At 55.2% G+C, this 13,474-nt stretch overlaps 1 protein-coding gene across 2 annotated transcripts in view; it reads right to left on the reverse strand.

Moving 5' to 3' along the window:
- PPM1F (protein phosphatase, Mg2+/Mn2+ dependent 1F) overlaps positions 1-13,474 on the reverse strand; it is a 33,293-nt gene that overhangs the window by 13,294 nt on the left and 6,525 nt on the right. Inside the window, exons 2-5 of one of the 2 annotated variants that reach the window (XM_016939786.3) lie at positions 12,818-13,083; positions 6,502-6,650; positions 998-1,200; positions 365-553 (exon numbers count right to left, since the gene is read on the reverse strand). In XM_016939786.3, coding sequence (XP_016795275.1) covers positions 365-553; positions 998-1,200; positions 6,502-6,650; positions 12,818-13,023 — 747 coding nt within the window. In that variant the 5' untranslated portion in view covers positions 13,024-13,083. The remainder of the gene's footprint in view (positions 1-364; positions 554-997; positions 1,201-6,501; positions 6,651-12,817; positions 13,084-13,474) is intronic. The other variant, XM_054676052.2, reaches the window with a different exon arrangement.

Genomic DNA, 13,474 nt, shown 5'->3' on the forward strand with positions numbered 1-13,474 from the left:
CTCAAGAACTGTGAGTAGTAGACTCTTTGTTAAGGTCCTGGTCTGTGTCTGTCACCTTGCCATATCTCATTAAAACAAAATCCCAGGAACGCTTGACCACAGCTGCCTTCCCCGAGGCCAGCAGACCCTCTGCGCCAGGCAGGTCTGTGTGGCTGAGAGGCCCACCATGCTGGGTCGGGGCAGGCTTTGTGCTGCTTCCGTTCAAGTGAAAACCAAGCCCCTTTAGAAAAAATGGCAGGACCACCAGCAGTGTTTAGTGAGGACCTTCCAGCACCACCAGCCCCTTTGGCGTTTTTCCCGCTGCAGAGGCTGGGACTCTCACAGGCCTCCAAACTGCACCTGAGGCCCAGCGGCCAGTCCTCACCTCTCGCTTGGCTTTCCTGAGAAACATCTGGTCGGTGCGCCGGAAGGCTTCTCTGAGGGCTCCCGCAGGGTCTGTGGGCAGCTCTGGCTGGCGCGCAGCGTTGGTGTGCACGTGGACAGCGGCGTACCTCGCAGCATCCACGCCTCCGTGACCATCAAACACAGCAAAGTAGGCGCGGTTCACAGGGTCCTGGTGGGGATGCGGTGGGAGTCACAGACCCGCGGGACCCAGGGTGCTCCCAGGGGGGCGTGGCGCCAGGCACTGATGGGGTAGAGTCTGGGAGAATCAGTATGGCCTTCACCCGGCTTATGTGCGTATGAGGGGGTAGGTTTGGAAAAGGACAGCTCGCGGGAGCCTCGGTTTCACCATCTGTTAGGAGTTGCTACAAGCATAAAATGAGGGGCTGCCCCAGGTGGCTCCTGGTGCAGGAGTCAGGGGAACATGGCATCCAGGCCTCCCTCATAACAGACTCACACTGTTGCCCTTCTTAGTCTCTTGCTGGGCAAGTACAGGGGCTGACGGGTGTCTCTCCTGTCTCAGCCTTGGCAGGCAGCTCTTCTCGGTACCTGGGGGGCCCCCACCCTCGCCCCGGTCCTTCGAAGCTGTCCCCAGGGTCTGGACGGGAGCACTCACAAACAAGCCGAAGAGCTGGTTGAAGGAAGGGAGGGACACGTGCCGGTCCTCCATCTTGCGGCGAGTGTTCCGGATGGCGTGGATGGAGACCAGCCACTGCCGCTGTGAGGCCCGGGCAGCCAATGGCACCTGCTTCTGCCACTGGCCGGCGACTTCCCAAAGGCGGTTAAAGAAACTCCGTGCCAGGCTTTGGGCATCCAGCACTGATGGGCACAATGGAGGGATTGTCAGGGAAGTGCCAACCAAGCCAGCTGAGGCCTCGCTGGCTCCCTGACAGCTCCCACAGGGGCCTGCAAAGCCCCCATCACCTCCCGGGGCATTGTGAGCACATCAACTCAATAACGCGCACATGGCAGCCTGTTACCAGAATTAGAAATGTCTAGTTTGGCAACTTGCCCCTTGAAGTCTCCCATCCCACCATGGAGCAACTCTACTCATGGGAACCCACCCTAAAGAAATCATCAGAAACACAAAAATAATTTTAAAGACAAAGTACAGAATCACTTATAATTGCCCATTAATTAGAAATACTATATATCCAATGACAAAGGAATAATACTTAAATTATGATCTAGTCTCGGCCAGGCGCAGTGGCTCACGCCTGTAATCCCAGCACTTTGGGAGGCCGAGGTGGGCGGATCACCCGAGGTCAGGAGTTCGAGACCAGCCTAGCCAACACGGTGAAACCCCGTCTTTACTAAAAATACACAAATTAGCCGGGCATGGTGGCGGGCGCCTGTAATCCCAGCCACTCGGGAGGCTGAGGCAGGAGAATCGCTTGAACCTGGGAGGCGGAGGTTGCAGTGAGCCGAGATCATGCCATTGTGCTCCAGCCTGGGCGACAGAGCAAGACTCTGTCTCAAAAAAAAAAAAAAAAAGATCTAGTCTCTTGATGAAGAATTAAGCTGCTATTAAATATGATTTTCATAACGAAATATGCAACTCCCATACGACCCCACCGTGGCACTCCTGTGGACTTATCCCAGAACAATGAAGACTGTTCACATAAAAGCTTGAACACATGAACACAAATGTTCATAGCAGCTTTATCTGGAACAGCCAAAATCTGGAGTCAGCCTAGATGTCCTTCAACGTGGAAATGGTTAAACAAACCGTGGTCGACCCATACCTTTGAATACCACTCAAGAATGGCAAAGAATGAACTCCTGATGCGTCAAACAACCTGGGCTAATCTCCAGAGAATTAAACCAGTCCCCTAAAGTTACACATCATATGCTTCCATTTATATGTGTTCTTGAAATAATAAAATGGTAGAAGCCGAGAAGATTAGTAGTTGCCAGTGGTTAGGGATGGGGTCTGTAGGGGTGGGGGTATAAGGGTGGCCTTAAAAGGGTGACAGGAGGGATCCTGGTGATGGAACTGCTCTGTATTTTGACCATGTTAGGATCCTGGTGGTGATATTTTATTATAGTTTTGCAAAATGTTACCATTGGAGGAAACTGGGTAAAGTGTACATGGAATCTCTTTGTATTATTTATTACAACTGCATGTGCAGCTATGATTATCTCAAAACAAAAAGTTTAATTAAAAAAAACTAGCCCAGGCATAGTGGCTCATGCCTGTAATCCCAGCACTTTGAGAGGCTGAGGTGGGAGGACTGCTTGAGGTCAGGAGTTCAAGACCAGCCTGGATAACATAAACAGACCTTGTCTCTTAAAAACAAACAGGCTGGGCGCCATGGCTCATGCCTGTAGTCCCAGCGCTTTGAGAGGTAAAGGCAGGCAGATCACTTGAGGTCCGGAGTTTGAGACCACCCTGACCAACAAAGTGAAACCCCGTCTCTACTAAAAATACAAAAATTAGCTGGGCGTGCTGGCATGCACATGTAGTCCCAGCTACTTGGGAGGCTGAGGCAGGAAAATTGCTTGAATCCGGGAGGCAGAGGTTGCAGTGAGCCAAGATTGAGCCACTACACTCCAGCCTGGACAACAGAGCGAAACTCAGTCACAAACAAACAACACCAAACCAAAAAAAATTAGCTGCGTGTGGTGGTATATCTAATCCCAGCTATTCGGGAGGCTGGGGCAGGAGGATCCCTTGAGCCAAGGACGTCGAGGTTACGGCGATCTCCGATTACACCACTGCATTCCAGTCTGGGTGACAGAGGGAGACCTGGTCTCTTAAAACAGAAAACTAAAAAATGGATTTTAATAGAGTTTATAAGCATGTAAAATGCTTATGTCATGATACTAAGTGAAAAAAGAAGGAAAATTACATATGCAGTTTAACTACAAGTCCATGAAAAACCACCAGGGCCAGAAAAAAAAAGGCGGGAACAGCACACAACCAAGGTGTCAGAGTGGGCCTGCATGTGGCAGTTCCACGGACAGCTTTTTCCTGAAGTACACTTTCTTAATACTTCCCCAGTTTTTCATTACAAGTGTTAGTCTCGTGTGACAGTGGCTTTAAAGCATGTCCACAAATTCTTTGACTTCCCCTTTTGCGAGGTGGAGCTCACTTCCCACTGCTGAGTGTGGGAGCTGGCTGCTTCTGATGAAGAGAGTGGCAGTGACTGCGTGTGCTTCAGGTGTTACGAAACAAAGAGGCCCTGCGCCTCCCGCCTTGTGTATTCTCCCTCTCTTCCTCCCTCCCTCTCATCGCTCAATCTGAGCTGTGAGGATGCTCAAGCAGCACCACGGAGAGTCCACATGGGACGGGACCAGGGCCTCCTGTCAGTGGCCGTGTGTTGAAACCACCGCGGAAGCAGGCCCTCCAGCCCAGCCAGCAACCATGTCACCACAACCCAGTAAGAGACCCTGGACCAGAACCAGCTAAGCTGCTCCCAGATTCCAGACCCACAGAAACTGGGAGAATAAATGTCTGTTGTTTTAAGCCACTACATTTGGGGCAATTTGCTATGTAGCAACAAATAATATAAGCCACAATACTCATTTGAAAAGAAAAAATACCCAAATCCTACCTAAGCTTGGCTTCTCAAGAAAAGATCAACCAGTAACAGGCCCAAAAGAAACCATGGGGGCTCTGGCTTCAGGGACTCATGTCACTTCAATGCACAAACTCTCCTGGAACTCCTGCCAGCCCAGGTGCACGTGGCAAGCATGGTGAATCAGGGCCAGTCAGCCGAGGGCAGGAGTTGAGTGTCACAGGCCACACCCAAAGGACATGGGGAACTGAGAGGAGGAAAGAGCTCCTGCCTAAAGGCGGAGGCTGTGGAAGAAAAGGAGAAGGGCTGAGGCCAGAGGGGGCCACCGAGGAAGAACCATGAACGCGAGGGCTTATGCACGCAGGAGGTCACAGAAAGACAGGTTCTTGGGAATCCATGCATCAAGGCAGGTGTGGGGGCATCCAGAGCCAGCTGCTGCCGCCATGGCCAACACAGGGGCCTATTCAAGCATTTGGCAAGAACTGGGGACTGGCAAGGCTATGGGTGAAGGAGGGGCCTGAGAACTCATTCAGGCAGGCCCAGCTCAGGGAAGGCAGCTCCACACAAGTTTGGCCAGTGGATCCCCTGCAAACCAGCAGGAAACCCCCCTCGTCCTGCCAGTCCTTGTAGCGCTGCCTCCTCTTCCTCTCGTCTGAGGGCCACTGTGCCCAGAAAACTGCCCCTAAATGCCATGGACTCCTCCTCACTCCCTCTGGAAACTGTGGGCTCCTGGTGCTTACCAGGCCTGAGCTCGGGCTGGGGGAGACTCCGGCCGCCGCCGTGGCTCACGGTCTCGCCCCGGGTGCTACTGCTATTTCCAACAGCCGCTTAGCCTAGACTCTGCTCAGGAAAGGCCAGCGGCTGAGGCAGTGCTGCCCAGCCCACGGACTCCCCATGCCAAGGGCTGCAGCCCCGCAACCTCGCTTCTGGATTCTTCGCTGATCCAGTCACCGGGGAGGGGCTGACTGGCAGCCACACAGAGGTTTCAGCCACTCGCTGCTCTTCAGTGGCAATTCTTATAATACAATCCCCACTCTGACGCAATTTTGTAAGAATGGCTTGGAGTCCAAAAACTTGACTACATTCTACTTCCGTGACAGGGAGAGCATGATCAAGGCCGCTAGGCAGGCCTGCTGCGAGGCACTCTGACAGACAGGGAAGCAAGGGCAGGCGAGACTTCCTTCTAGCTTGCGCCCTCCCTCCTTCCCAGGCCTGCAGGAGCCCCGAGCTTAGGACTGGGCTGGTGCCGGCGCGGCAACGCTCCTTCTCACCGGCAGGTGGCGCTGTCTCCCGCGTGGACGGACAGAGACCCATCAGGCGGGGAGGGCCTGGGCGGTGGCGGCGCCCCCTTGGTGGGGCCGCAGAGCGGAGGAGCAGCAGCTGCCACCGGCCGGAAGCCTGCTGGCTCGGCCGAGAACAATGGCCGCCTGTCACTGTGGACAGCTGTCTCCTAGGCTAAGGCAAGGCTGCGCTCCCAGGGAATGCGGGCAGGGAGCCAGGGCGGAGGGCAGAGGACGAGAGCGAGGAGGAGAGCGCGGGCACCCACTGATGCTGGCGGCCTCCGGTATTCGCTTTCTCTCTCTTCTCCCACCTTGTTCCTTTTCCCCGGATGCACGCATGCACTAGTAATGCCGAATTTAGAACAACAGGGAAAGGAAAGGAAATGGCAAAGGAAGGGAAAGGAAATGGCAGACAGGAAATGGCAAGGAAGGGAAAATCCACTGCAACTCTGCTGCCTGTTGGCCTGTCCAGGGACAACTATTCAGCTGGGTGGGACGTTGCTACCCCCTTGTGGCACCCCTGCTGCAGCCTGCGATTCTTACGCCCTGTATTTCTGGTCTAACATCAACCAACACTTTGGCGAAATATAATAAAATGAAATTACTAGGAGAATGAAAGAAAGTCACATGAAATAAAAGCCCTGCTTTTTAATGATTATATTCTCTGTGAAATGGCTCTGCAGCCCTCTCCATTTCTGGGTTCCCCTGGCCACACCATGCTTATGGCTGTCCCAGGAGCAGGCTGACAGACAAGCTTCCACCAGCATCTAACCATGGGGCTCATGGACACCGTAGAGCGTCTCCACCCAACAGAATCCTGACTTGGGGGCAGCTGAGGCAGGGGGCCCGAGCGTTGAGGGGACCACGCTGCTGCCCCAAGACCTGCTGGCATGCCACCTGGCCAACCCTGACTTCACCTGCCCGGGCGCATGTTAACTGAGTTACAACACTGAGGGCACTTGAACCTGGCTGCATGACCAGAGATCGATCACCTGTGAGATCCTCTGTGAAACGGGATAAGCATCTTTAATTTCCTGGGCTGTTCTGGAACTTCAGTCAGACAGGACACAGGAGGGTGTCTGCACCACCCACCCCTGCCTCGTGGGCTGACTGGGAACTATATGACCTGTGGAGGGCTGTGACCGCCACCCTCCACCTCGCTGGGGTCCCAAGCCTTCTCTGCTCCTTGATTCTGCTGCCGTTGTGAGCGAGGGCCCCAGCACCCTTAGGGACCCCAATCAATGGGCTTCCCACAATGTCGTCACCCTTTGTTGCCTGCTAAGCAGCCCTGGGGCCACCTCAGAAGAAACAGAACTCACAGGTCACAGGGGCCTTTTCCTCCTCGTCATCGTCCTCCTCCTCTTCTTCCTCCTCCCTGGGCAACTTCCTGAATTCGGAAAGGTCTGTCTGTAGCAGCTGTGAAACTGCTTCGTGGGCCAGAGCAGCAGCAAGTGGTGGCGGGGCCTTCCTAGGGATGAGGAGGGGGAAGTGAGGGGCAGCCCCCAGCAGGAGACCACACCTAGCACCCCTTCCCCAACTGTCAGCCCACATGCTGAGGGGTCACGGCCAGCAGGGCGGCCCCTGTCCCCAGGGAGCTGGGACAGGAAGGTCACACGACAGCAAAGGCAGACGCACAACCATCTGGTGGGGAGCTGGACCACACTTGAGCCTGGGGCTAGTGGGGAGGGGGCTGTTGATGGGCAAGTAAACTGCCTGACATCCATGCTGATGACGGCTCCTGGCCACAGGAGGGCAGAGGAATCACCCATGCCAGCTGGGGACCCTGGGGGGTGGGGAGTGTTCTGGGTTGAATTGTGTCTCCCCTAAATTCATACACTGAGGCCCTAACCCCCAGTACCTCAGAATGGAGCTCATTTGGAAACAGGGTCATTACAGATGGAATTAGTTAAGATGACGTCATGCTGGAGCAGGCTGGGCCCCTACTCCAATGACTGATGTCTCTATGAAAAAGGGGGAATTTGGGCCGGGTGCGGTGGCTCACATCTGTAATCCCAGTACTTTGGGAGGCCAAGGCGGGTAGATCACGAGGTCAGGAGTTTGAGACCAGCCTGGCCAACATAGTAAAACCTCATCTCTACTAAAAATACAAAAATTAGCCGGGTGTGGTGGCGCATGCCTGTAGTTCCAGCTACTCAGGAGGCTGAGGCAGAAGAATTGCTTGAACCCGGGAGGTGGAGGTTGCAGTGAGCCAAGATTGTGCCACTGCACTCCAGCCTGGGCGACAGAGCGAGATGCTGTCTCCAAAAAAAAAAAAAAAAACAGGTTGGGGGAGGAATTTGGACACAGACACACACACAGACAGAATGCCATGGGAACATGAGGCAGAGACCTGGGGGATGAACCTACAAGCCAGGGAATGCCAAGGGTTGCCCACAAACCACCAGAAGGAGCCAGTTCTGTCAATATCCTGATCTCAGATGACAGCCTCCAGCACCATGAAGCACACTTCTGTTGTTTAAGCTGCTGGGTCTGTGGTCATTTGTACAGCAGCTCCAGGAAGCTGATCCTGGGGTGTGGGACCCATGGGCACACTCAGCAGAGGAAGTGGCTGTGCGTGGTCCACAAGGTCCTTGGGCGGATGGGGCCATAGGAGCTGCCGGGGTGAGGGGCTGTGGGAACAGGGCAGGCCAAGCTTTATGCTAACAGGGAAGCACTGCCATTGGTCTGTGTTTCATTTATTTATTTTTAGAGACAGGGTCTTGCTCTGTCTCCCAGGCTGGAGCACAGCTGTGCAATCATGGCTCGCTGCAGCCTCAAACCCCTGGGCTCAAGAGATCCTCTCACCTCAGACTCCAGAGTAGTTAGGGCTACAGGTAGTAGTTAGGGCTACAGACATCACCATGTCCAGTTAATCTGTACATTTTTTGTACAGGTGGGGTTTTGCTATGTTGTCCAGGCTGGTCTTGAACTCCTGCCCTCAAGTGATCCTCCCATCTCAGCCTCCCAAAGCCCTGGGATAATGGCATGAGCTGCCACACCTGGCCGCCTTTGGTCTGTTTGAAGAGGGACATGGCATGATCAGATGGGGCTTTTAGGCCTCTCTGACCCTGGTGTGGAGGGTGGGCTGGCAAGAAGGGGACGACTGTCTAGAGGAGAGAGTCCAAGACCTGGGCTGGGCAGGGCCATGGTGACAAACAGGAGCAGACAGAGTCGGGCAGTATAAATGGAGGGGCAGGGACAGTGTTGAAGTTTCTATTCTGAGCAACTAGAAGGCTCGTGGCACAGTTAATTACCCTGATGGGGATGGAAGAGTCAGGCAGGGGATGGGCAATGGGCTCTGTTTCCACAGCGACTTGTGTTCCACGGAGGTCAAGAGGCCTGAGGGCCTGCAAGAACATGGTCTGGGCAGGAGATGGAGCTGCGGAATGAATGAGGATAGGGGGCTGAGTCCCACAGGGCCAGAGCATGGCTAGCAAAGTGGGGATGACTCCAGGAGTGGCCTTCTGGGTGCCACGAAGGAAATGTTTTAAGAAGTGAGACTGGGTCACTGCTTTCAATGTCATAGAACAGAGCTGAGCAGTCAAGGAGGCGTAGTGGGTAGAAAGGGAGGTCGCAGCAGGCTGAAAGCAAACCGACAGGAGGGTTAGCGTCTTTTAGCAGGTAGGCAGGGCAGAAGAGAGCCACGGGGCAGATCAGGGAAAGAAACACTGAAGCCATCTGTGGCTGAGAAGGAGAGCAGTGGGGAGGAGTGTCTAAAATTCTGAGCCATCCCTGGCTTTTCTGGGCAGAAGGGGTCGCTCCCTCAGTGGCCCTATGGCCTCTAACATGCATTTTGACCCCTGGAATCTGCCTTCTCACCCAGTGGGGGCCCTGGAAGCTGGACAACACACATTCACCCCTGTGTGCCTGTCCCTGAGAGTGGGGGTCAGGGGAGCATGCCTGGGGTGGCGAGGTGATTCTGCACTGGGCCGACACTCCCGGCTTTAACTGGAAGGCGAGGACCTTCCAACAGCACAGGCTGACAGGTCTTGTTCCATGGGGGCTGGGCACCCAAGGTATCTACTGATGGTCTGAGGAATCTACCGGGATGGATTCCTGATTTTTTTTTTTTTTTTTTTTCTGAGACGGAGTTTCGCTCTAGTTGCCCAGGCTGGAGTGCAATGGCGTGATCTCAGCTCACCACAACCTCCACCTCTCGGGTTCAAGTGATTCTCCTGCCTCAGCCTCCTGAGTAGCTGGGATTACAGGCATGAGCCACCATGCTCAGCGGATTCCTGATTTTTAAAATGAAAGGGTGACTCATGGGAGAAGCCTCTGGAACTGCCTTTGAAAAACAACCAGCCAAGACATGAGAAATTAGTTCCTCTGCCATTTGGGGGTTTCCTGCCAACTGCTGGGTTTTCCTTTTGCACAGCAGGGAGGAAGGACGCCTGTTTCCCTTGGTCCCGGTGAGGCCAGGCCTCAGCTTCCTGCCCACCCGCCACTGCTGCTGGGGCAGGGAGGCAGTTTCCGGCTGTGGGGACCCAGACAATGCCTGGCCAAGGGCCACCATCGTCCTCTTCCTGGACACAGCTCCTGCCTCATCCCAGGGTCTGGCCTGGGACACGCCCTAGAGGCCCTCAGCCCTGAGTCACTGCACCATGCAGATCCACCCTGATTCTGGTCCCTGCAGAGCAGGCTCCTACACAAGGCAAGAAGATGCTCCAGGGACAAGCCAAGGTGTATGCAAGGCCCAGGTGCCTGAGAAACACGTCTCACCGACCTTGGGGCAGGGGCTGTTACAAGGGGCTTATAGTCTAGTGGCAGAGACAAAAACCACACTCAAATCATTAGTGTACGGTATGCACTGCTCAGAGACTCAAATATGTGACAGGAGGCTCCAAACAAGAGCGGAGACAAGGCGTAAATAGCCCCCTGTGGACTGGATGTTCTGACTCCTGGATGGCCTCCAGAAGGATGCCTTTTACGGTCTGTGAAAGAGCTCAGGGACCAAGATGCTCAAAGCCCTTCATGCCCAAGAGCCCCTCCTCAGGCTGGGACACGGGAAGCAGAGCTCGGAGGTGGAACTCGTGACTGTGTATGGGCACATGTGAATGCGTGTGTGTGGACAGCCAGGCTTAGTGTAGACAACGTGTGAGGCTCAGACCCCAAGTGCTGACTACACCTATGCACATCCACACCTGCGTGTGAAAGAAGATGCTAGAAAAGAACAAAAATAACTTAAAAAATAAATCCAATAAGATGGCTGGAACATATAACAACTTCAAATACTCCATTTTAGTTCACCATGTAAGGTGGGTTCCTGGGGGCTGAGGAGACTCGGGAGTTCTGCACCCCTCCTGCTCGCACCCATCACTAGGTGGCTCACACAGCAGCCGCTCAACAAGTCTGGCTGCTCTCGCATCAAAACCAAAACCCATTGCCCTCCCCTGCGCCCCCAGCACTGACCCCAACTTTGGTTCGGGGCCCTCCTGGGCAGGTCACCTGCACTGCCTACTCACTCCTCAGCCCTCCAGGACCTCCCACCTTGGATCCTTCCCTGGGACCCTGCTCTGCGCCCTTCTCCCCCTGCCCAGGAACTGAAGGCTGATGTTGTCACCCCGGTGCTGCGGCCTGTCCGTCTTCAGCACCTGTGCCCCACGCAGGCCCAGCAAACCCCTGGGCTCTGTCGTTCCCCGGGATGGCTTTTCCATCTGATCCCCAGCTTGGGGCTGGCACCGCTTGGCTTTGCCCGGTCACCTCATGCTTGGGCCAAAGTGCACCAACCCTTCTGTCCCGGGCCTGGCTTTTTGCCTCAAGGCAGCAATGGTCCCATGCCACCTCTACGAAGACCCAGTGGCTGCAGAACTCCCTGGTCTGGACTCCCCTGCTCCCTGCAGAGTGCCACCTGCTCCTCTCAAGAAGGCAGAACGTGAGGCCTTCCCTCACCTCCCGTGCGTGGCACCCCTGCTGGGCCCACTCTGCTCCACCACTGGGGGCTGATTCACTTTGTGCCACATATCTAAAATATTTCCTCAAAACAAGCCAATAACACCCTTTGCGCATGCCACGACCTCATGGAGCGTGGTCACCAGACATTTCCTCCTGAGCTCTAGGCAGCTGTGGGGGATGCTGGGTGGCATGGCCCTTGCATGTGGCTGACACTTAGCAATGTTTGTGCCCATGTTGCACAGGGAGAGCACAAGTCACTGACTCTGCTAGGGCCTGGGGTCAAGGAAAATAGGTCCTTGGTGGGTGTCAGGAACAGAGTTGATTCGCTGCAAGGGGCAAAGGAAGTGCACACTTGGGGGATACTGAGGCAGCCACCGAGGATGGAGGCTCTGTCAGAGGGAGCTATGGCTGAGAGCCTGTCATGGCTTCAGGTGATATTTCAGGTGATTTGGGTGATGCTGGGACTGGGGACCATGCGCACATCCCCTCAGCAAGGGACTAGGTTCACAGAAACAGCACGTGGCCCACCAGCCTGCTCACCTCTATGAGCTGTCCCCTGTGCCAGACAGACAGCCTAACTCCAAGACCCTGTCTGAGCAGAGAGGGTTCGAGAAAAGACCTTGTCCTTCACCATCTTTCATGGGACAAATACTTCCAGAATGAATGAATAAATGAAGAAGGGGAGGGCAAGGGTCTTCCAAGGAAAGGCCCTCTGAGTTCAGCCTAGGAGACAGCTACACACTGTCTGCTGGTGGACACCCAACTCTCTATCTTCCCCGAAATCTGCTAAGCTAGTTGTGCTACCTCTCTGTGCCTCAGCTTCCTCACCTTTGGAAGGGGGACAGTGCCAGCTATCTCTCAGATCGTGGTGGCTGGGGTGCCATGTGGCTCTGCCACTCCTTGACTGTAAGGCCTCAGGCCAGCCTCTTCATCTACCCACCTCTGCCTCCTCGTCCATCACACGGATCGGAAACAGGACGTACTGCTTATCAGCTGCTATGCATTAAATTGTGTTCCCTAAAAGGTATGTTGAAGCCCCAGCCCCCTGTGGCTCAGAATATGATCTTATTTGGAGTTAAAGTCTTTGCAAATGTAATTAGTTATGTTCACATGAGGTCACACTGGCTGGAGTGGCTCATGCCTGTGATCCCAGCATTTAGGGAGGCAAAAACATGAGGATCCATGGAGCCCAGAAATTCGAGACCAGCCTGGGCAACATAGCGAGACCCCATTCTCCACAAAAAGAAAGATGAGATCACACTGTAGGAGGGCAGCCCCTGGTCCAAAATGCCCATGTCCTTATAAGAGGAGGAGTCACAGACACACAGCAGGCAGGGTGGGGAGGTGTGAAGGCACAGACACACACATGGGGAGATGCCATGTGCAACAAGGCCAGCTAGGAGGAATGAGTCTACAAGCCAAGGACCTCCAGGAAGTCAAGGCCAGGCGCTAACAGAAAGGCAGACTCTTCCCTGCGGCCTTTGAGAGAGCATGGCGCAGCTGCCACCTTGATCTTGGACTCTGGCCTCCAGCCCTGTGAAAGAATGAGCTTTGGCTGTGTTGAGTGCCCAGTGTGTGGTGCTTTGCCACAGCAGCCACGGGAGCCACATGGTGCTGCATAGGGATCCGGGGCTGCAGATCCCCGTGTGGGGCTGGACGTGTAGGGGAGCAGCAGCCACATCCCTTGTCGGCCCTGGTGCCGTGCCCTTACTCCCCGTCCCCTTTGGGGGTGCACAGGCCTACCTGCTGCCCAGAAAGCCCATGGCCAGCTCAGCCAGCTCGCCCTCCACCTCCTCCTGGCTGAGCACCGTCCCTGGGGCCTTCCATGGCAGAGGGTCCTCTGGGTTCAGCAGGGCTGGGAAGTCTTGCAGGAGCGTGTCCAGGAAGCCTGGGGTCTCCTCAGCTCCACTGGCCATTGGGCTGCTCTTCTGTGGGGCTCCAGAGGACATGCCCAGAGCATCCCGGGGGTCTGCAGCTGGGCCAGGGCAAGAGGGTCTCCAGGCTTCACCCTGGGGAGAAATGTCAGAGTCAGCAGAATCAGGGGGCCACGGCACCAGCAATGCAGGTGCCCACCTGCAAGCACCATGTGGCAGGTGCATGGCCTCATGGTTCAGGGCCACTAGAGGGTGGAGGGACAACCCTGGCCGCTGTTTTGACATGAGTCCAGGTGGGGACTTGTGGGCATCCAGAGATCCAGTCTCAGGAGATGGTGCCAGGAGCAGCAGCTGGGTGGACATTGTCAAGAAGTGACAGAGGAGGAAGACTGTTCCTGGCAGATGGTGGCCAGCGTGGCCAGAGACGAGCAGGACAGGGATGCCGAGGCCAGGCACTGAGGTAGGTGGGGGGGTTCAACCTGATCACGGGTCCCGAGCAGCCAGGAGGGCTCTGAGGTGAGGGAGT

Source organism: Pan troglodytes, chromosome 23 (genome assembly GCF_028858775.2).
Source record: "Pan troglodytes isolate AG18354 chromosome 23, NHGRI_mPanTro3-v2.0_pri, whole genome shotgun sequence".
NCBI classification, from domain to species: Eukaryota; Metazoa; Chordata; class Mammalia; order Primates; family Hominidae; genus Pan; species Pan troglodytes.